The sequence below is a fragment of the Penicillium roqueforti genome, assembly GCF_015533775.1.
Source record: "Penicillium roqueforti strain LCP96 04111 chromosome Unknown scaffold_23, whole genome shotgun sequence".
Classification (NCBI taxonomy): Eukaryota; Fungi; Ascomycota; class Eurotiomycetes; order Eurotiales; family Aspergillaceae; genus Penicillium; species Penicillium roqueforti.
The window spans coordinates 228609-250440 of NW_024067587.1; the positions used below are offsets into that span (position 1 = coordinate 228609).

A 21832-nucleotide genomic window follows, 5' to 3' on the forward strand; every position below is an offset into this window, starting at 1 on the left:
GCCCCCTAGCGATAAATTCCATTGATCTAACTAAACCGAAAGCCCGGTCCCCAATTCGATACTTCAGGTACCTAAATTCCGTTATGTTACATCGCAGTAAGGGAAAAGTACTGGATTGAGAATACACCCTACACCCTACTCTCCCGAGCACGCAATACTGCATAGGGAGTGCTGACCCGATACGAAATTTGCTACATGAACTGGACGAAGTCAACCTTTGTCATTGCACTACTTAAGCTTTCATCGTTGGTCTATTTAGTTTAAGATAAGTTGAATCGTGACTTTGAATCAAAGGCAAATCATAATCTCACTGTTCTTGTATTTGAAAAAAGCTCGTTTCATATAATTATGAACATGCATCCATCGGCTCAATCCACCATGAAAAAGGCATATCCCCCTCCTCGCTACTGCTAATACCGCTAATTCCTATGGCTGCATTTAGGTCTGCACCCTCTCGCACTAGCAACCGTATTATTGGCTCACACTCAGCATCAGCCGCGGCATGTAGCGGGCTTCTACCCTCGTTATCACGAGCTTCTGGGTCCGCGCCCGCGATGAGTAATTCTGCAACAATTTTGATGTGCGCCGTGTGCTGTGTAGTGCAGTGCTGTCCGCCCAGAGTAGTCCCTCCTATTAACGTCAACCCCATATAGTAGCAGGAAACGCACAATCGCCAAATTACCACGCTCGACGCTGATGTGTAGTGCCATTTTACCTTTGTCCTCGGCAATATAACGCTTCGTAGGCTCTCGGGGGCCTCCAATGGCAGCGTCGGCGTAGATACATTGGTTCCAGTCATCCTTTCAGTGTATAGGGCCATCCCCACGGGAGAGCTTCGGCTCACAGTGGATTTTTGCTGTTGAGACTGTCTGGAATATTGCAGAATCTCTTCTGGTGCCTGTTTCTGATGTGTCTCTAGATCTTTTGAGGCCCCAAAGTGATCAGATAAAGAGCAAACCCCGGGCTCGTGGTCCAGTACAAATTTCGGCATTTCTTCCATCATGGCATCAGATCATTTAGTCTCTGAATGGAACTTGTAATGCTGGGGCTCTTATTTCGCCCTGGCAACTTGGCGAGCTGAATGTTAGTGTAACCCTCGCAATCCACACCTTCAGATTGGGGTATGTCTTCTTCAAAACAGACAGGAGCTGGTATCTTCCCCTCAAACTGGGAGTTTCCATCCAAGTTGCACATCTGGCAGTCGTGATTATTACTTTCAGGAGGACATGTATTGCCATTCTTTTGCCGTTGGCTCCCTTTCGTTTGTTTTTCTAGCTCCTTCAGTCGCTGTTGCTGAAGTTCTGCTTGTCGTTTGCCTTGGGGTGCATAGAATTAGGGAATCCGAGTTCACACGGGACTTGAAGGTAGCGATATTGATGGCTTACGACGGTTTCTCTGAGAAATACGGTTTTGAAGTCTCCTTCGCTGCAAGGCTTCAATGGCAGCCTTAGCATCTTGCTGACCATCCATTATCTCTAGGCCTGAAGGTAAGAAAGAAACAGTAGTGTTCAAGATGTGCCGCTCATAATGTGAGAGGATGAAGAAGAGGAATAAAAAAGAAGCGGTAGGCTTATCAACTCCTGCCTAAATAGTACAGATCCTTGCTAGTGGTACATGGATAGGTCTCAGGGATACTACGACAGGCTATCATGACAAATAAATTCCCACCGAATATAACTACCAGCAGCCGAATAGCCATAATAAGTCCATTCAAGGGTCTACGACTCATATTGTATGAGACTAGCCCCTCTAGCCATGACCCCCAAGTGAAATAGGAGGCTTGAATGGTGGGGAAGCGTATGCAAAGGGTCAGTATTGACCAATCTGCTCGGCCAAAACAGACTGCAAGCCTAACACCTATCATGATAGTTAGATATGGCGTAATACGTGTAGCCATATCCTATCTAGCTCGAGGGGCTACTTATTGGCGAATTTCTATTCTGTACAATCGCAACATACAGAGAATAGCGACAGAGAAGAGTAAAATGCGAAAAAAAGAGAGGGAATCTCTCCATCAAGCTGATCCCCAAATGTTTCGATTCCAGTCCCAGGGAATTGGAACCGAAAGTTGGAAGCTGAGCTCGACACGAGGGTCAATGCGGAGAGAGAGGATATAGGCGACAAAAAAACACAGGTCGTCAAGTCCGCCAAATCCCCGCCCTAAGGTCCTACGGATCTCCGGGGTCATGGGCTTGCTTCCGATTGGTGCGGTTCTGTGCTATCTTCCCAAGGCTTAGCACACCTCCAAAAACACACTGTTTTGCTTCGTGGCAAGGTGGGCCAGACTTTTGCAGCCGGCCAGATCCTTACGCGCGATGTTAAGTATAGAGGCCGTAATAGCGGCCGACTATTCTGACTACCTCAATATAGATATAGAACAACTTCTCATCAGGAAGGACAGAAATTAAGGCGGATGAATCGAATCCTAATAGCCAATAGAGACAAGGTCGCTATGCACACCCGCCAGAATCCCCAATTACGAAGGGGCGGGCATAGCGCGCAAGGTCGTTTTCACCATAATGAGGCCTTAATGTCTGAATTTGGCCTGGCAGAAAAAAAAATAACTAAGGATACGTGAATTACCATTACAGAGAGAGCCTTGGCAAAAGAAGCTTCTGGCGCCATACAAATTATTATCTCCATTTTCTAAATGGTTTACTCCAATTCCTATGATTGGTTCATTAAATCTTACTTGTTTTCTTACAAGACACTTAGAAAAATGGAAATAATTAAATTTGTATGGTGCCAAAAGCTTCTTTTGCCCAGGGTCATCAGGCCTGGTTATTCCGTGCTGTCATAATTTACGATACCTACACCCGAAAGCCCACTAAGTCAGATGCCTAAAAGCGGTCTAAATAGGCCCTGACATGGTGAAAACGACCTTTGTACCCTAACGATTAGTGCTAATCTTTAATCTTGACAAAATGGTAGATTGGGAAGAAGAACAAACACAAAACAAGTAAAATCGTATATATACTTGACATCAAAGATGAAACATGACCGTCATTAATGTGTTATATCATTGAGAGGGATTTCTGGCCTCGCCTGGGCCTCTCTCCTTCAATACCGCGAATAAATCTTTTCGTTTGATTGGTTTCGTTAAAAAGAGGTCCATTCCTGACCCATAAGCTTCATGTTGAGCACTAGCACTTGCAAGGCCGGTCATAGCGACAATAGTCGCAGGTCTAAATGATCCTTTTGCTGAAATATCGAGCGTGTTCTGGTATTCCTGCTCAGCCTTGCGAATAAGGCGAGCAGATTCGAATCCGTCCATTACAGGCATGGAGATATCTGTGCTTGTCAGAACAGTCCTTTATTTAGAACAAGGAGACGAACTAACCCATTAGGACCACTCCGAACTTTCCAGGATGGGCTTTGAAAGCGTTCGACGCCTCCAAACCATTGCGGGCAATTGTGTACCTGTATCCTTCTTTCTTCATATGTGCGACCAATATCTGCAGATTGATATCATTGTCTTCAACCAACAAGACTGTCAACGTCGGCTCCTCTTTCCTGGACAATCCCTGTCGAATTGGCAAAGTAATGGCATCACTTTCAGTGTGAGGAAGAGGAGCGTCATTATGTTGCCATGAGTCTCCCATTCCCTCCAACTTGCGATATTCATCATCTATCGCCTGTTTTCCTGCCTGATGCTTTTGGAAATCCATCTCATCTCTAGCACGTTGTGCGTCGATATCCTCCCTGGAAACCAGAGGTGACTTCGTCAACTGAAACACATTCTTCTCTTGAGGTTGATCTATATCAGAGTCATTCCCAATCGGAAATTCCTGACCTTGTTGTCGCTTGATGCAAATGTTAAATGCCTTGGCCAACTTTCGCGGGCCACAGGGCTGGCTGATAAATTCGACGATAGCCTCGTGGTTCGATTGGTTTGCCGCAACAGACATGAGATGTGCTGCCTCTGGCGACTGACAAATCACCACAATTGAAATCATTCGACTCCTAATATTGCCATCTCGAGTTTTTGACAACCACGATTCCCAGGTATTCACCGAGTCGGTATCGGTCTGCACCGCAACATAAAAGTCGCATGAGGGGGGAGAAGTGTCCGACGGAGTCAGGATATGGACATCCATCTCGAACCAGTTCTTGCACAATTTTTCTAAAGAGGTAGAGAGAATTGTATCGCGATCGTGGATGTCAGATGATCCCAGCTCCAGAAGTCCTAGGGTCGTGCCACGTGTAAAGTCTTTGATTCTTAAAATGAGCTCAGGTTTGGAGGGACTCAAGTTGGCATTTTGAATGGGTACGTGGGTAAGAATGACTTCAATCGAGACTTCAGTACCACGACCCCGGAGTGAACTGACTTCGATCTGACCACCCATGGACAGAACCGCATGGTGAACAATGCTGAGCCCGAGTCCGTTTCCGGGGGCAAGCGAGTCTTCTTGTGTGAATGGCGTGAATAGATTATTTTGCAGATACTCCATACTCATCCCGATACCCGTGTCCTTGACCAGCAGGGTCACCTTGAAATCAGAAGGTCCTCCGGGCACGGCGTCTTTGGCATGAGTGACAGGTGATGACGTTAACTTCACTAATATAAAGCCAGCCTTGGTGTACTTCAGGGAGTTGCCGAAAATGTTCATCATGATGCGGCGCCAGGCGCCTATTTGGGTGGAGAATCTCCATTCAGCAGCTTCGTCGATATCCAGGATGATGCTAACCTGACTCGCTTGCTGGGAGGACCCTAATACGTCAAGTTCTATGGGATTCGGACGGTCTATCGTCGTTGACCTTTGTGAACTGTGGTAGAAACTGTAGCCTGCGAAGACACTTTCCATTACCTCTTCCAGGACGGAATCCAGCTGAATATCAGACTTCAAACTGATCATGCCACTATGTCGTGTCCGTCGTGGAGGCTTACTGTAAGGCGATGGGTCTGTGTTTTTGTGTCGTTTAAGATGGATTTTCCGTCCGTGGAGGGCTTTGTTACCTCCTTCCTTCCGGAAATTGTTTATCTTCGAAAAGTCCAGCAAGTGATTGATCGTGTCCAGCAATGTCCGCCCACACGATTCAATCGTGTGTACTAATCCGTGCTGAAGCGCGTCCATCGCCGTGTCTCGGAGTATTTCTGACGTACCAAGAATGCCATGGAGAGGGCTTCGTAACTCGTGTGAGATACTGCTGACCAAATTTGTTTTCGCCTTCTCCGACATTTCGACATCCAGACGATGCACCTCCGCCATGATACTATTTCCAAAGGCTGACAGATAGGTGAGCTCAGTCTCAGATGTGAAGACGCGTCGAGGTGTGTTCGTCCACACCAGAGCACCCGAGAACCATCGAGCTCGGTGGGAATCCCACATCGGAAGGAGAGCGATACTGCGAGCTCCCGGGAAGAGTCGAATGAGAACAATTCCGTCCTCTTTGAGCGTGGCACTGCGCGTCTTTTTCCGACTTCCTGTTCCTCTTTTACCAGTGAGGTCGATGTTGGCCGTCTTTGAACTCTCACGGTCTAACGAGCTATTACAGGGTCCATCACTGCTTTCGTCCGAGGACATCGATCCTTCTTCACTGAAATTGAAAATTTTGCCATGCGGGTAACGCCGCAGAAGCGTCTTCAACAATACTTCCCGGAGGGCAAGTCTTCCTTTTGATTCGTCGTTGATGCTGGATGTAGTGGAAGTCGAGAAGCCTAGGATTTCACACAAGGTCGTATTCTCTGGTGTGCTGTCCTTCCCGAATGCGGTAGAGCTTTTCTGAGAATCAGATTCGGTGCTATCATCGCTGCTGTCCATGGAGCTTTCCAAGGTACCGCTGTCGGAGCCTGGCCCCTTTCGCTTCGTATCGTTGACGAGACCACCATATGATCCGATGCTGGCATCGAAGAAAGCGACGCCTTCGACTTCAATCGACTCGCGGATGATGTTAGCTGCTCGTGAAAATACTTGTCGAACTCCGACAGACAGCATGTCAGCTTGTAGATTCTCGGTCGACGTGCTTCGAACGGAGAAACTACTTTGTGTTTCGGATTTGTTGAGACTTGACGTCTGGTCAAAACTGGCGTTTGAATCCTTGTCAGACAGGGTCGTTGACGACGAGGAAGATGGTCCTGAGGAGAGGCTCTGCGATGGTACACTGGACAAATTGGATGAGGATGATATAAATTGCTCAGAACCATTCTGTGAAGATAATTTTGGCTGCAGCGGCGAGGATGACGGGCGAGTATGGACGGTTGTGAGAAGACCAGATTTGATTTGTACATTTTGCTGCAGTATATTCAGGTGGCCTTCGTTATGTTGCTGTTCATTCAGGCGTAGTCCAGTGTCCTGTACCCACTCATTGCGCAGCGTCGCCTTACCTTCCATAAAACTTCCGAGTCCCACAATCATTCTCTCTGCACGATGATGTTCCGTTGTGGATCGGGCCATGTCCAAGTGCTCCATGACGGTCGATGCCATATTTTGTAGGAACTTTACCAACGGGGCGTCCAATCCGGATCGTGGCTCGTCATCGATAATACAGTAGGATCCGATGGTGATCCCTTTAGGACTGATTATGGGGGCGCCTGCGTAGAACCTTGCTTTGGGAGAGCCGATGACCATGTCCAATTGGTTAAACCGATCATCCTCGCGCAGATCAGGTACCACGTATATACCCTCTACCACGTGTTTATCCTCTGGTTTGAGTTGCGGTAGGGAAGCGACTTGTTGACAGATTCCATCCCCCTTGGGGACAACGCAGCAACCCAACCACAAGGCATCTCGATCATTTTCCACTGTATGATCTTGAAGAGTAAGGGTTTGAGTGGCCTCTGCGAGGATGTAATGTTGGTCCCGACCGAAGAGTGAGATCAAGGCGCGTTGAGCTTTGAACCTTAAAACTCCTAATTGGGCGAAGGCCGTCAAAGCTGTGTCTGGCGATAAGCGGGGAATATATGTAGTACGTTGATTCTGTGCATCCTCATATCTCGTGCCTGGGCCAGGTTGGAAAACTTCGTTGGGTTTAAGATATCTTTTTTTTAATATAGAGTCTTAGTTTGCGATCCGGCACACTCGGGGATAGTGGAAACCTGCCCACATACATACTTGTATAGTTCCCTCTCTTGTGCTAGTTTGAACTTGGGTAGTCCAGCTTGCGGCTCTGGCGGTGACATGAGATGTATGTAGGTAGGGAATTCTGATGATTTTCATCAGGACAGGACAGCCTAGTTTTTAACAGACGGCAGAGCGGCAGAAAACAAGGAATTGCTAGATTTCTAAGTGGATACATGATTGCTCCATACTGAACTGTCAATCGGCCGATGGCTCAATCAGGTCGATCTCCAGTTGGCTCAGGCCTTTCGATGGGGATTCTGCCGAGGGCCAGGGCGGTCATATCCACACCGCCTTTTGGTGGCACGTGACCAGGAAGCCACTTGATGACTAATCATCGCTGCAACATCCTCACCCGTATCACTGGACCTTTGTAGACTCTCCGGGCGTAAATCACATAATAACCGAGTGATGCCGCAACAACACCCCCAAAGATGGCCACACTCCAATTCATAGTAGTCGGGTCCACATCCTTAGTCAAGGGGAAGAAACTAAAGATCCATATCACTAGCAACACCATGATGGAAATGGTGTCACATATGGGGGTGAACTTTCCCATGCTCCAACGTGCCGGTGGTAGGGGCTGGTTGCGCCAGCGTCGAAGACGAACGCAAGTGATGGAAATTATGTAGGAGGACAGAAGGGCAGCTGTTCCGAGGGACATAATAGCATTGAAAGCCACAGAAGACCCAATGTTGATTAGGGAGAGGAGAGAGACGATAACGAGACTGACGCAAAGGGCATTCAGTGGAACGGTGAAGGTTGGGTTAACCTGTTGTCCCCCATTTTAGTTAGAGCAATGGATGGGGGCCGTGTCGGAGAACTCACCTGTGCCAAGAAATTGGAAAAAGGAAGACCCTTGTCTCGAGCAAAAGAGTAGATCTGCCGGGAGGTTGTAGCGACATTACTGATTGCCGCGCAAAATTGCATGGTCATGATCACTACTGTCATGCCTGTTGCGGCGCTAACTGATCCTGTGGCATTGAGGAAGACCTGGATGAATGGAAAGCCTGTTTCAGACTCAAGCACTGCATCAATGTCGCCCACACAGAACGCAAATGTGATTATCATCACTAAGCCGGTGGATCCGTTGAGGATCAATGTCCAGACCATGCCCATGGGGAGCACCCGGGATGCATCTCGAATTTCCTCCGCTGCATTCTGGTATTAGTTATTTCCCCACATAGATCGGGGAATAACAGGATACATACCCATATGAACCGCTGAGTCGGGGCCTTCTCCGCATATGTCGTTAGCAATAGCCAAAATAGGATCCATCAGCGCGCGGACATACCAATCAATGCATAGATGGGACCAACCAGCCCCGCCATACAGGAGAGTCCGTTGTTACCCCAACCACCCCGGTCCTCTATTGAACCGAATACCTCGGAGGCAGGAACTTTGGGGGACAACACCCAAAGTGGGATCAAGATTCCAAAGAAACCGAAGCAATGCACAATCAGGATAATACCTTCGATCAAGGGGAGCTTCTGGGCCAGGAATGTGTTAAACATCAAGGCTACCAGGGCTACCGCAATGACTAGAAGTGTGACATGCCATGGCTCATAGGTATACGTGTCAGGGTAATTTATGGCAACCACACCGACCATCATGTTGGCGACTGTATAGCAGCATCCTGCGATACCGGTGTGCCAACCCAACACGCAAATCCACCCAGTGATGTAACTTAATAGGGCCTGGGAACTAGGGGGTGCGAATTCTGATACCCAATGATACTGGCCGCCGGACAATGGGGCCCTAGAGAGGAAATAAAGGTTAGCAATCTCATCGCCAAGACATGTATTGTGATATGCATACATGGAAGCCATTTCAGCCATTGAGAGAATCACAAAGCTGAACCCTGCCAGACCCCCGAGATAAGTATAGATCATACCCCCTTTGCCACCATTAGTCAACCCATAAGATGAACCACTTATTCAATAGGTCAGCACAGATCCAATATATGAAGTCGGTTATCCTAGTCAAGGCATTGATCAATTTACCGAGAGAGACCTACAAGAGAACTGCTTCCCATGTGCACATAAGTACAGCCGTAAACCCAAGAACCGAAAGAAACCGGAAATTTCTCTGCAGGACGTGTCATTTTTTTTCATTCTTCTTTTTCTCTGATTTTGGTGATTTGGAAAGGAGGACTCAAAAAGGTTGAATAAAGTTACCTACGTTTAGTTCCTGATCTCGCCCGGCTCGCCACATGTCTTGTTTGTCCTGCACTGTGCCTGCCTTCTGGGAGGGGAGGTCCAGGGAGGAGGTCTCCGGCGTGGAGTGTTGAACTTTCAACATGATTCCGTTCTCGCGCCCCATGGCGGATTAATGAGGGGGGGGGAATAAATGAACCGGATCTGAAGAATATATCAGTAAAATGGAGGAAAGAAAGAGCTCCAGAAAGTAGATAAAGGAATTGAGAATACGGTTTCAATGATAGTGCAACTAAGGCGAGAATGTAGTAGTGCTTTTCGGTTAGAAAAATAAATTAATACAACGTACGTGCAGGGGTAGATAATGAGACGTGAAAAAAGCTAGCATAGTAATAATATTTTCTATATTGTATCTTGCGAACCCTGGTCAACAAGCAAGGGTTGTGGTTGGCAGCGGCCGAAGTACGATGCATTAGGGCACGGTCAAACACCATATACAACATAGTACATACTCCACCCCGACCCACGAGCTGTATTTGTACTAGAGGTACTCCGTAAACTAAGCTCTTTTGCGTGATTAATTAGTTCAAAGAGAAAATCTTTCTTCCTTCGGGCTTGGGTGGGGCATTTAAGCACAAGTACCACCCGCGGTCTGCCTCCAGCCGTCCCGCCGAAATCTGGCCCCATTCAGAATAACAATCCCAGCTACGTTATATATATGCACTATATTAGGATCATCTGATAGGGTGCATCGTTATACTAACCTGCGCTTCCTCCGAGATTGGCACTGTGCGTTCCGTAAGGTCCACCAAACTGGTGCTAATTTTCGCAACTACATGGGTCCAGGCTGTACGGAGTACTCCGTACTTTGTGCTGAATACATTATTTTTTATTACCTAGTTTAGATCTTTACATACTAGTTTTTCTGAATTCAGATCAACCCATTAACCCATTACTATATATATCCTTTGCATACTAATCTCACTGGGAGAGCGATAATTACTTGAGATCAGACTTTTCTCGAGAATCGAGTTCGGGTCTGAAAGGCTAAGATATGCTGTAATTTATTAAATCTTAAATTAATTAATTCGCTGTGACCAGCTGCTCTTTAAAATAAGTAAAATGATTTATATAGCGTTCGAATATGCATCACAAACACTTATTACGGGAGATGATTGCATGTACAAGATATCAAGTCTATCAGGACCCCTGTCGCTCATTTAATCATCGGATTCATTCGCGGCAAATATGGCCCCAGTATCTCTCAAAAGTTATAACCATGACCCATCGTGAAATCTCTGCTTTCTCGTCGTGGCATCTCGCCTATCTTGAACGCCCCCATGGAGTCCGTCTCCCCCTATGCAGTCTCCGTCACGAATCGAAGTGGCTTGATTGTCATCGTTGAAACACTGTTCATGACGTGGATGATCATAGTGAGTTTGGTCCGACTATACATGCGTCTCGCGGTCAATGGACCAGTTAAGCTTGATGATGTCGTAGTGTTTACCGGAAGTGTAAGTCTATATTATTCCCCTCCTTCAACCCTCCCTTTTTTTCCCAATCTCATCACCCATTAAATTCTGTCGACATGTCTCTAAGGCTGATCGGGTACTTGCTAGATAATGGCCATTGCCCACGTCGGAAGCATCATGGATGCAGTTTCTCATGGTTTAGGCCGACCTGAGGGCCAAAGCTCTCCGTCGAACTTGATACGCGCTGGAAAAGTCGCCCTCCCTCTTCCCTGAACATCCAATCTCGTCCTTCAAAGCTGCATGAAATAAAAGAAGAAAAAGGAACTAACAAATATCGATTCAGGGCGTTTATGCAGCGAATCTCCTATTTCTTGCTGGGCACGGCGCGGCCAAGATTTCCATATGTTTACTTCTCAAACAACTGGGCCAGAAAAAGAGATACTTGCTCTATTCCAATATGCTTCTGGGCATAGTGACGGTGTGGATGTCTGCTTCGATTATTGCTGTTGCTCTGAGTTGCTTTCCACGATACCAATTCACCATGGCCCAACATTGTAATAATTTTGTACGTTATACTTGCTCACATAGAGCAACACAGCTGACAAGTGAGATCAGGCGATTTCTTGGAAAATCATCACTGTTTTTGATGTGATTACCGATATTCTTGCCTTTGGACTGTGTGTTTCACTAGTATGGGGGGTTCAGATGCGATGGAAGCAAAAGTGGGAGGTGGTTTTTGCGTTTGGGACGAGGGCCCCGTGAGTTCTGATATCACAAAGATGAAGGCAATTAAGAACTACAATGGCTAATCATGTTTCTGAGATGTTTAGGCTTATCATTTTGATTATACTCCGCCAAACCTATCTCAACCGCTCGCTTTTCCATACCGACGCGCCTCTGCATCTATCGGACTCAATAATCGCGACCGCCGTTCTCCTCCACTGCAGCATTATGGTTTCCACTGTGCCATGTCTGAAGCCGTTTGTTATTTTATTCAACACAGGATGGGGGCAGGGCGTCACGAACAGCAAGGGCCAAAATTCGTATTTCACACCAACTAGCAATAGTGCATTGACCAACCAATCTCATGCCTGCTCAATAAACCGAGAAGAGGGGGACGATGTTGATATGCCTATTTCCCGGCAGTCGGACTCGCAGGATAGCCAGCACTCGCAATGTCTGATTATTCGCCAACCGCAAAAGTTGAAAGTGAAGGAAGAGGAGGAGTATGAGATGCAATCTATAAGATAAAACTTAAGCTATAGATAATATACTGTGGAGGGCCTCTTAAGGAAACTCATTGAATTTGATTTATCTAAAATACCATATGTCATTTTGGGAATGGAGCCCTTGCTATGAAAGACAGTACAGCGATCATCCATGGGATCATTTCATTGGTAGTAACTAAGATAGCTAGGGATTGCCTCAGTGGTCTTTCACGTTTGGAAGTCACTTGGCATTGGAAGGTTCCCTTTTTCTATCGAAAGCTGTGCTCTAACACTAGGGGATTGTGACAAGGAACCCCCCCTCCTGCCTGACTTTCCGGGACTCAGCTTACCGCCCTCTAACTAACTATAACTAGTTACGGTTAGTGTTGGACTACACACTTTTATCACATTAACTACTTCATCGTCAACGACTGCTTCAACGACAACTACTTCAACAACTGCTCTAACAACTGCTCTAACAACTGCTTAAATAAGTACTTCAACAAGTACTTCAACAACTGCTCGGGTTGCCGGAATCAAATACGCCACATAATATTCTGAATGAGGCGGCCCCATTGCTCCACCATGCAACATCCGACTAGGACTCTCCTTACCGCCTGTCTCCGAAGCATATTACCATCCGTATCAGCGTTCCTACAAATGTGATAGACCATCCGTTCCGGGTCTGGATAAACTGTTCTTCCGAACACGCCATCTATGAGCCGCTCAGTTGCAATACATATACTGTTCTTCAACACCCTACTCTTCTCTTCTCGCCTTATATCACTTCTGTCCCCATGCCATCGCAATGCCTAATATTTCTTTAGCTCAGTCGAGCGTCTCATCGTGGACTGTGGTCTCCGCAGATCAGTTCAAGACAGCCACAGTTCGAGGAGGCTATTCACAATACTCTTCGTGAGGCTAAGGGCTTTCATGAGCTGGTGATTACCGACATGCCACCAGGGTGGGAGGATTTCCTCTGGGAAGTCGAGAAGGATCTTCCTTCTATTCGAAAATCCTATAGCCCAGAAAGCCGTTGTTTACGACTCAAAATGATGCTAACTTATGCCCATAATTGTATTGACGAATGGATTTCAGTCTCAATTTCCAGAGCCTGCACGATAGGTTGAACCTAGCAGAGCTAGACCTTCTCCTTCTTCAGATAGGCACAAGTGAGTTCAACTGACGACTTTGATCGTAACCTTACTAATACTATGTCCAAAGCACTGTCATTCACAGAAGGTCCAAATCGCGGGCTCCGAAAGGAGCCAGATGCTTTTCTTCACACCCCATCGCAGGCCTTTCCAACTCTTGTCGCAGAGGTTGGATGGAGCGAGTCGTATAATGACTGTTACCCACGAGAGGAATAATATATCATCTTTCTTTCCCCTGAGCTACCAATACCAATGACCTTCTTGATGACATGAATCGGTTACTCATTAGTGGAAACAGAGCGATCAAAATCGGTATTCTTGTTAAGTGGACGAAGCATGCCAATAACTCAGTCAGTGGAGTCCTCGAACTTTACAGAAATGACCGTCAAGGGATCCCAAGATGCACGCAGACTGAGATTATTTCCCCCATGCCTGCTGGTGATCCGCCTCAGTCACTTGACATTCAACGTTACGAAATATACCCTGTCCAGTCTCTTCGCGGTCCAAAGGAGATATCTCCCCTAGAAATTAGCCGCTTACGCTTTCACGCTTAGATTAGTCTTGCGAAGGAGGGGTACCTGCCTGCCTAGCCGCCAGGTTTATCTCTGTGTCCTTCTGGCTTTATTTCACTCTGGCTAGGTATTGTGCAAGAAATATATGAGCAAAATAAAGAAGCAAATAGCAAATAGCGAATAGCGAATAAGAAACAAGCAAACAAGCAAACAATGATCACGATCCGTAGAGTAACATTATTGATAATCATACAGATTATGACACAAATTCTTGCTCTTTTAGATCTATTCGAATCTATGTACGTGACATAAGTTCAAAGCTCGGTTGTATTAGACGACTTGGCAATTTTGGTTCCTAGAGCAGCCCTTCTGCCGTATAGAGCTCTGTACATAATACAGGATAATCCGCATGAGCGGTAGTTTATTCAAAGAGAAGAAAACAATAGACCTTGAAAATGGCCGAAGGTAGTGTTGCGAGAAGCATAATCCTGATGTGCGTCTCATGAAGGCATATATTGGATGATTCAGTCAGGTGAAATTTAATAAAGGGTCCTGCGCCCAGTGGATGTTGTCAAGCCACGCCATGAAATCAAGATTACCATCCAAATCACAACCGTCGAGCCAATTTTCAGACAGATCAATATCCGGAGTCACCGGAGGCAGTTGGGGATATTTAGGTGAAATAATATGATCGAGCACCCGACGAATAAATCTCGACCCTTGTTGGGCAATCTCGTAACTCCCATCTCGTAACTCCCTTCGTGCGGCCGTACCAGGAAGATCAGATGAGAGACAAAAAGATTAAGCTTTTGGATAGCAAATGAACGAATGTTGGCAGGTAACGGGGCTGGTAATAGATTCGATATCTGAGGGCTATGCCCCGAGAGCAGTTTCGAAGTCAGGATTCCTGCTGCAGGAAGACCAATATAGCATAACTAGAAAATGATGAGCTTATAATAAACGTTTCATGGCAGTATTGAGGGGGCCAGAGCAGACTTACATCCCACGACATATTCGCCACCAATTGAGCAGACTGGGTCTGCATGGCAATAATGTCTAATAGAGTAGTAACTATTTCCAAAGAGCTTTCGATGAGTCCTCGCGAGTTGATCCCAAGGCGCTTGAGCAAGATCCGATGTAGCAGAAACTCCTGGTACGTGAATTCTATGTGAGCGAAGGCACGGCCTTCGTCTCGTGCAGATCTGTAAGCACCTGCTGCAGCTTCTTCGGGGGACCGTTGCAAGAATAAGGGAAGGTCTTTTTGCATCTGGCGGGATTGCTGAATCAAAATTCTGTGCGGTTTCTTTTGTCAGTCACTTTATCAATATAAGAAAGTCTATAATGGGATACGAACTCAACTCTGGCTGCAATATGTTGAGTAGTAGGACTCAAAGACAATTCTAAATACTTTCCCGTAACAAGCTCGTTAGTAGCACGACGCGCAGCCTGACGCCAACGGTCAGACCTCCTTCGGTGTTCCAACCATGCGCGTCGAGATTCTGCATTTCCTTTTCTCCTTCGCTTTGTGGGATGATCATCTTGTCATAACTTATGTCTAACGGAAGCGGAATACAACAATATCGAGAGCATATCCGTGGGGGACGCCCCAAAGAGATCGCTAACTCTTTATCAATTGCGTATGCGCACACCATGACTCGCTTTCGTATCTCCACCAAGAAGAACGGAAAGTTTTCTTTGATGTCTTCACCGGATTGATGCAAACCAAATGCGTAAACAATGGTAGATAGATCGCCGAGCTTTTGCCAGACCCTATAATCTATCCGACTTTCAGTCATTCGTTTCTTTTCCAGTGGGTACTATTAAAGGGTTATTACCGCTGTTGCCAAACATCGAAGTCAAGAGAACTAGTTCTGGGTCATGAGCCAGCAAAATGGATCGCTAATCGTTCCAACACCATTGCAAAGTTCGCAACAAATATTTCCAATGGCGGTTGCGGTATTTCTGAGATTGCTCTTTGCAAGTTTCCACGGGTTGCGATGTGTGAAGACCGGGTCATCTTCAGGTGTATGGAATAATGCTGTTCCCAATAGGGCGAAGACAAGTCCAATTGTCTCCCATCTCGCTGTGATTGAATCAAAATAGTCAGGCAAATTTATTGTTGGATGTGTCCGGATATCTTTGGATGTGTTGGCAAATATTTGACGGGACAAGGTGGCTAGCGATGCCTATGACCTTCAGTAGGCCCTGCTTTAGCCCATATTATCATCGCTTCACGGATCGAACTCCACTACAGAACTAGCCTGATGCTCATTCTATCCTGTATATTACCCTCGAATCTCCAGTACTTTGACTTCAATTCATAGACTCCAGGTTTTATTACTCCAGGATAGCTGAAACAGGTTTCCGGTCATATAGCCATAATCTCATCGACCTTTCATGAATTGGTAAGATGGCCGAGTTGGTCTAAGGCGCCAGGTTAAGGTATACCTTGACTCTACAACTAGCAATAGTTTCCTGGTCTCGCAAGAGGCGTGGGTTCAAATCCCACTCTTATCATATTACTTTTTTGTTTTTTTCTCAATCTAAAGCTTTTCTCGGCTCAATTGACTTGTTTTTCGTGTTTTGATGTAGAATTGGGCGGTTGATACATTTTAGGGTCGTGCGTGGCAGATCCTCATTCTACGAGGGATCTCGCCGGCCTGCGGCCGCGAGATAGTTGTGCAGAACGAAACGACTAACTGCTCTTTTTTCATGCCGCCATATGTAAATAAACAATGTAAACAGTGTAAATAAAAAAAAAAAATTTTCCGATTTATTTCGTCTAAGACAAACTACATTATTTGTTTTTCTTCCTCTATACCACTACTTTAAACCACTTTCGCGCCCGCTCTCGATTGGATCTCTCGATTTGTATGTAAGTGAAATATATATATAGGGCGTATATACCGATATTGAGAGTATAGTCCAGAATCCATAATAATAAATAGGTAGGGTCTTATAGCTGAGAGAAAGATACGAAGGCCTAGCTATATACTAACTACAGAGTAGATATCGCATAATACTATTGTCTAACTGCATTAGGATTAGTATATACTCTGATTAGATAGATTGGTGTTTTTCTGCCGGCTGGATGTATTCTGCCGTTTCTCAGCGATTACGTTTTCACCGACTGGATTTCTATTTTTTTCGACCCAGTAGAGAGAGCACCTGGTCACATGATCTCCTTTCGAGGCATTCCCTCCGGGGGCCCTTCCGGGGGACCCCTTCCCAGGGGGGGAAATGAAATGAAATGAAATGAAATGAAATGAAAATGAAATGAAATGAAATGAAAATGAAATGAAATGAAATGAAATGAAATGAAAATGAAATGAAATGAAATGAAATGAAATGAAAATGAAATGAAATGAAATTGAAAAAAGAAAAAAGATATGATAAGAGTGGGATTTGAACCCACGCCCCTTTCGAGACACGGAGACAGTTGTATACCATCGGGATCAGGTTAACCTGAACCGTGCGCCTTGGACCAACTCGGCCATCTTACCAAGCTATGGAAGATCGCAGCATCTTTGGATCTATGACCCCATGACTAAATCAGGCTTTCAGAACCAGACATGCTGCTATTCATTATACTGCTTTACTTGTCAACTCCTTAGGTGGTATAAGTCAACACTATAATTGTATCTTGCTTTACTATCCTTGAGTAATATATCCTTCAGTTAACCGTTGTTAATATGCAGTTGGACCATCGACAGACCAACAGATATATATCCAAGGCTATACATGCACATCAAAGTCACAGCCTTTCCTTCAAACTTGTATAATTAAATTAGCAAGCGTGGCATTGCCTGACCAACACTTCATATTTGTGTGTAACTCCTAGATTTGGCGACCGACATTTGACCCGACCGACAATACATTGAAAGTAGTCTAGACCGTGATTCAATCAATCCCTCTTTCCCATGTAAGACAGACATGCCTCATAAACCTCCCCATAGCCAGGGTACCCGATCATCCTCTGAAACACCCCTTCATCAACCACTCTAATAGACTGAAGGGATCCAGCAATGAAGAAATCAGTGTAGCTTGGCCGCGCACCGAGCACAAACGGTCCGTCCGCCTTGTTTGTCCGGATCAGCTCGCCAACAGCGCCCATGGCGGCGCTAACATCACTCCAGACCTGCTCTTCTTTACCCTCGTCAAGGAGATCTTCAAGACGGTGCCCGAGGGAGGCTTCGCGCGTGCGCCGGAAATACTCTTGTGAGCGTGGCGATAAGATGCGGATCTCGCGTGGCATCACTGACGAGTAGATGGCCTTGCCAAGCACACCGCGTGCCTTGGTCTCGATCTCCCGACCAAGTTCTGATGTTAGTGGTACGGGTGGGTTTGGGTAAATCGACTCTAGGAACTGCGCGATCGGGAGCGAGTCCATAATGTATGTATTGGTTGGCACATGTTGGATTGCGGGGACAGTGTATTTGGATCCCGATGCGGACTTTTCTGGAACCAGGCCACTTGGTGATTCGGGGTTAGCTGGGGGTTTCCTCGCGTGTAAACAGTGCTGGAAAGCATGAAAACACAAGGGTAATCTGTAACGCACAGTTCTTTTAGCGTGGGTTCAATGTCCGGAAACTCGAGGAAAATAGTCTTGTAAGGAATGTTCTTATAGTTGAGCATGAGGCGAATGCGCCAGACAACGGGAGAAAAGCTGACGTGCTTAGTACAGGCCAAATCGTACAAGACGATATCGGGCTCGGAGTGGTCGGCCATTTATTCCAGCTGTGTTTTAAGCGAAGGCCAAGAAGGTAAAATGAAATATAAGGTAAACGAGGATTGGGCGTAATGCTGGTGGGGGAAGTGAGAATAGAATGTTAGAATGATGACTCTCTATAGGCCCCACCAGATCTTAAGCTATATATAGGCACTGCAGATACTCCGTACTCTAGGATGAACATGCTATATATAGAAAAATTGACTATGACCTACCTGGCCAACTAAATACTAAGTTAGTGTATTTTATCGCTCCTTGAATAATGATATATGGGCGCTATCATATCCCGAAACCCAAGGATCAACGCTCAGCCCGACAACATATTGATGGCCTGTATAGCGTGAGGTAAATTTCCTTCATAGATCCAAAGATGCTGCGATCTTCCATAACTTGGTAAGATGGCCGAGTTGGTCCAAGGCGCACGGTTCAGGTTAACCTGATCCCGATGGTATACAACTGTCTCCGTGTCTCGAAAGGGGCGTGGGTTCAAATCCCACTCTTATCATATCTTTTTGTTTTTGTTTCTTTTACAGGCTATGGACATATATTTTTTTGCTTTTCTGTTAGCTAGTCTAACATTATGATAATTTATGGTGTCAGTGGAGAGGTAAGGACTGTGGTTTCTTTTTGTTGGACATAGTGTGGCGTAGAGTAGTACGCCCTGTGCAAGACCTATAAGAAAAGGATGTGCCAAAGACGAAAGTATAAAAGCAGCATATGAAGAAAGAGCTCTCACAAGGAAGACCCAAAAGAAAAGCTAGAAGACCGGCCCAAACTAGTACTAGTAGCCTACAGCCAGAGGAGGGTAGCGCGGACCAAAACTCTATCAGAATGTTCAATATACTACAATGTACAGACAGGTTCTATGTACAGTTCTTGAACCGAGCCCGCGAAGAATTGCCAAATGCCACAGTGAGAACACGATGGAAAACAATAATGCATAAAAATAAGTGCCGGAGCCACTACAGCTTAGCCTTGGGAGCAGATTGCTCCTCGACGGCCTGCTCGTAGAGCTGATCCAAAAGAGAACGGTATACCTTGACGGTAGGGGGACGCTTGAGCTTGAGACTATAGAAAGGAGAAAATAATGTTAGCAATGCTAGGATTACGGCGACGGAAAAAAAAAAGAAAAAAACTTACGTCGGGGTCAGCAAGTTGTTCTCAACGGTGAACGGCTCCACCTTGAGAGAGACATTGCGGATCCTCTCATAGCCAGCAAACTTGTGCTTCTTAGCCACGCGCTCAAGGTCACGGAGCACAGCACGGCGGACCTTGTCGTCGTTCAGAGATTCCTTGACCGCTTCCAAGTCCGTTGGCGCAATGGTCCTGCCCAGTACCTTGCTGGCATATGGAGCGAAGAGGTCAGGCGCGACACCGAAGATGCCAACTAGGAAGGTCTGCAAGCTATCGCCGTGGACATAGGCCTGGGCGATGTAGCCCAGCTCGGAAAGAACAACACCCTCAAGACGCTCGGGGGAGATGTACTCGCCTTGGGCGAGCTTGAGCACGTTCTTGCGGCGGTCAATGATGATGAAGCGGCCTTTCTCATCGATTGTGCAGACATCACCAGTGCGGAACCAGCCATCCTCGGTGATGGCACTGCGAGTCTCTTCCTCGTTCTTGTAGTACTCGCGGAACATGTTGTTGCCGCGCAGCAAGAGCTCACCACGGGGGAACGGCTTGTCGTCCACGGAGTACTCCATGTCTGGCAGGGAGACCAGACATGCCTCGACGCAGGGTGCGAGACTACCACAATTGCCAGCAGTCAGATCGTAGACCGGCTGAGCGGTAGCTGAAGCGTAGGACTCGGTCAAGCCGTAACCCTGAAGGACGTCGGTACCGGTGGCAACACGTAGGAAGTTGTGTAGGGTCGGATCCAAAGGTGCGGAGCCAGACACCATGTATCTGGCTCGCTCCAGACCAAGAGCGGCAGTCACCTTCTTAGCCCAGATGCGATCGTACAGAGCGTGCCTGACGGTCGCCTTGGAAGGATCGGGATTCTTCATGTTCGCGGTTTTGGCCGCAATGATGTGTCGCGAAAGAGCGCCCTTGAACCCGGGCTGTTCAACTGTCGCGGCACGGATCGCGCTACCAAATCGACTGTAAAGACGAGGAACAGACATGAAACCGGTGGGCTTCAGCAACTTCAAATCGTCGACCAACTCCGCGATGTTTCCGTGGAAATAACCAATCCGTGCAGCACCCCAGAAAGCGGTGTGCTCTGCCAGACGAGCATATATATGAGCCAGCGGCAGATAAGAGGCCGACGTATCACCTCGGGCTTGGCTGATAGTGATCAAACCGCAGGACGTGGCGGCCACCGCATTGCCGTGCGTCAGAACGACACCCTTGGGGGGACCAGTGGTTCCGGAGGTGTAGTTGATAGTCACAATGTCCGAAGCAGAAGGAGGATTGTAACCGCGCTTCGAGGCCAAACCCAGCTCCTCAACCTGATCGATAGTATAGATCGCCAGGCCCAGACCAGCGGCCATAGACTCGAAGATGGCACGCTTCGAGTGACCGGCCTGCTCACCACCATCCAATGGGTCCAAACTGATGATGATCTTCAAAGTTGGGAGAGAAGGCTTGAGCTTGATCAGAGAGGCGATATGAGGTAGAGAGGTGACAACACAGCTCAGCTCAGAGTGGTTGATAATGTATTCGGTAGCGTCTTCGGACAGGACATCATAGATCGAGACGGAGTAAAGAGATTGCGAAACGCAAGCCAGATCTGTACATGATTTCAATTTAGCGTCCAATATCTTGAATTCTTCGCCCGCACAACCTAAACTCACCAGTGATCTGCCATTCTGGCCGGTTCTGGGACCAGAGACCGACACCATACTGGCCGGGGCGATGGCAGTCGTGCTTGTGGTGCAGCTCTACTATACCAGCACCGAATGCGGCGCGTCTCTTCTGCACAGTCTCGTAAGTGAGCCACTGGTATGGATCAAAGGACTTGGTCGTGGAGTTATACGGACGCCAACCAAGGCAGTCATTCTTGGGATGGCGGATGGCGGTCGACTCGAATATATCATGGGCCGTGGTGACCTAAAATCAGTCAGTATAAAGATATTCTAACATTCGCGCGTGCGCCTCTGTACCTCGGGGTCCAGTGTTGTCAAAAGTTCCTTCTGCGCATTCCATGCTCGGTATACCGGACTGCGGCCAGGCTGTTCGGTGCCGGGAAGAGCCACAGAGTAAGCGACGCCTTTGGGGGGTGCTTGCTTGAGCTCCTCGGCCTTAGCCAAATGGGTAGGTTGTGAGAAAAACATGTCTAGCGGGATAGCGATCTGTGGTCAGCGAGAGAATGAGTGATAACAACAGGCCGACGAACCGGATATCTATGTGAGTAAGAAAAGAGAGAAAGGAAGGAATGCCCGAGTGATCCGGATATTAAAGGGGGCAAAGAGTGTGGGGGAGAAAACTGGAGTCGCAACAAACCCGGAGCAACCGACTCTTTTGGGACATGAAAGACATGAGCCGAACAAGGGACCTCGGCTGTTTTTGGGGTACTTGCCACAGAGTGGTACCTCACATAGT

The 21832-nt window shown here is 46.9% G+C and overlaps 4 protein-coding genes across 4 annotated transcripts; 1 reads left to right on the forward strand and 3 right to left on the reverse strand.

Annotated features, from left to right (window-relative positions):
- Nucleotides 1-1809: 1809 nt before the first annotated feature.
- LCP9604111_7460 (uncharacterized protein) lies at nucleotides 1810-9380 on the reverse strand (the record flags this gene model as incomplete). Its single annotated transcript, XM_039075495.1, has 12 exons — nucleotides 1810-1857; nucleotides 1960-2019; nucleotides 3068-3291; nucleotides 3341-6978; nucleotides 7049-7074; nucleotides 7188-7214; nucleotides 7414-7830; nucleotides 7887-8212; nucleotides 8270-8293; nucleotides 8353-8816; nucleotides 8877-8955; nucleotides 9236-9380. The coding sequence occupies 12 exons, from the start codon at nucleotides 9378-9380 to the stop codon at nucleotides 1810-1812; spliced, it is 5478 nt and encodes a 1825-aa protein (XP_038926577.1).
- A 3601-nt stretch (nucleotides 9381-12981) lies between these two features.
- LCP9604111_7461 (uncharacterized protein) lies at nucleotides 12982-13264 on the forward strand (the record flags this gene model as incomplete). Its single annotated transcript, XM_039075496.1, has 2 exons — nucleotides 12982-13066; nucleotides 13119-13264. 2 exons carry the CDS (start codon nucleotides 12982-12984, stop codon nucleotides 13262-13264), a joined length of 231 nt encoding a protein of 76 aa, XP_038926578.1.
- Nucleotides 13265-17464: 4200 nt separating this feature from the next.
- Nucleotides 17465-18288, reverse strand: LCP9604111_7462 (glutathione S-transferase family protein; the record flags this gene model as incomplete). The annotated part of the gene is made up of 2 exons (XM_039075497.1): nucleotides 17465-18032; nucleotides 18119-18288. The coding sequence occupies 2 exons, from the start codon at nucleotides 18286-18288 to the stop codon at nucleotides 17465-17467; spliced, it is 738 nt and encodes a 245-aa protein (XP_038926579.1).
- A 963-nt stretch (nucleotides 18289-19251) lies between these two features.
- On the reverse strand, nucleotides 19252-21760 carry LCP9604111_7463 (putative AMP-binding enzyme; the record flags this gene model as incomplete). The annotated part of the gene is made up of 6 exons (XM_039075498.1): nucleotides 19252-19357; nucleotides 19430-21020; nucleotides 21085-21340; nucleotides 21394-21566; nucleotides 21627-21633; nucleotides 21734-21760. The coding sequence occupies 6 exons, from the start codon at nucleotides 21758-21760 to the stop codon at nucleotides 19252-19254; spliced, it is 2160 nt and encodes a 719-aa protein (XP_038926580.1).
- Between the last annotated feature and the right edge of the window lie 72 nt (nucleotides 21761-21832).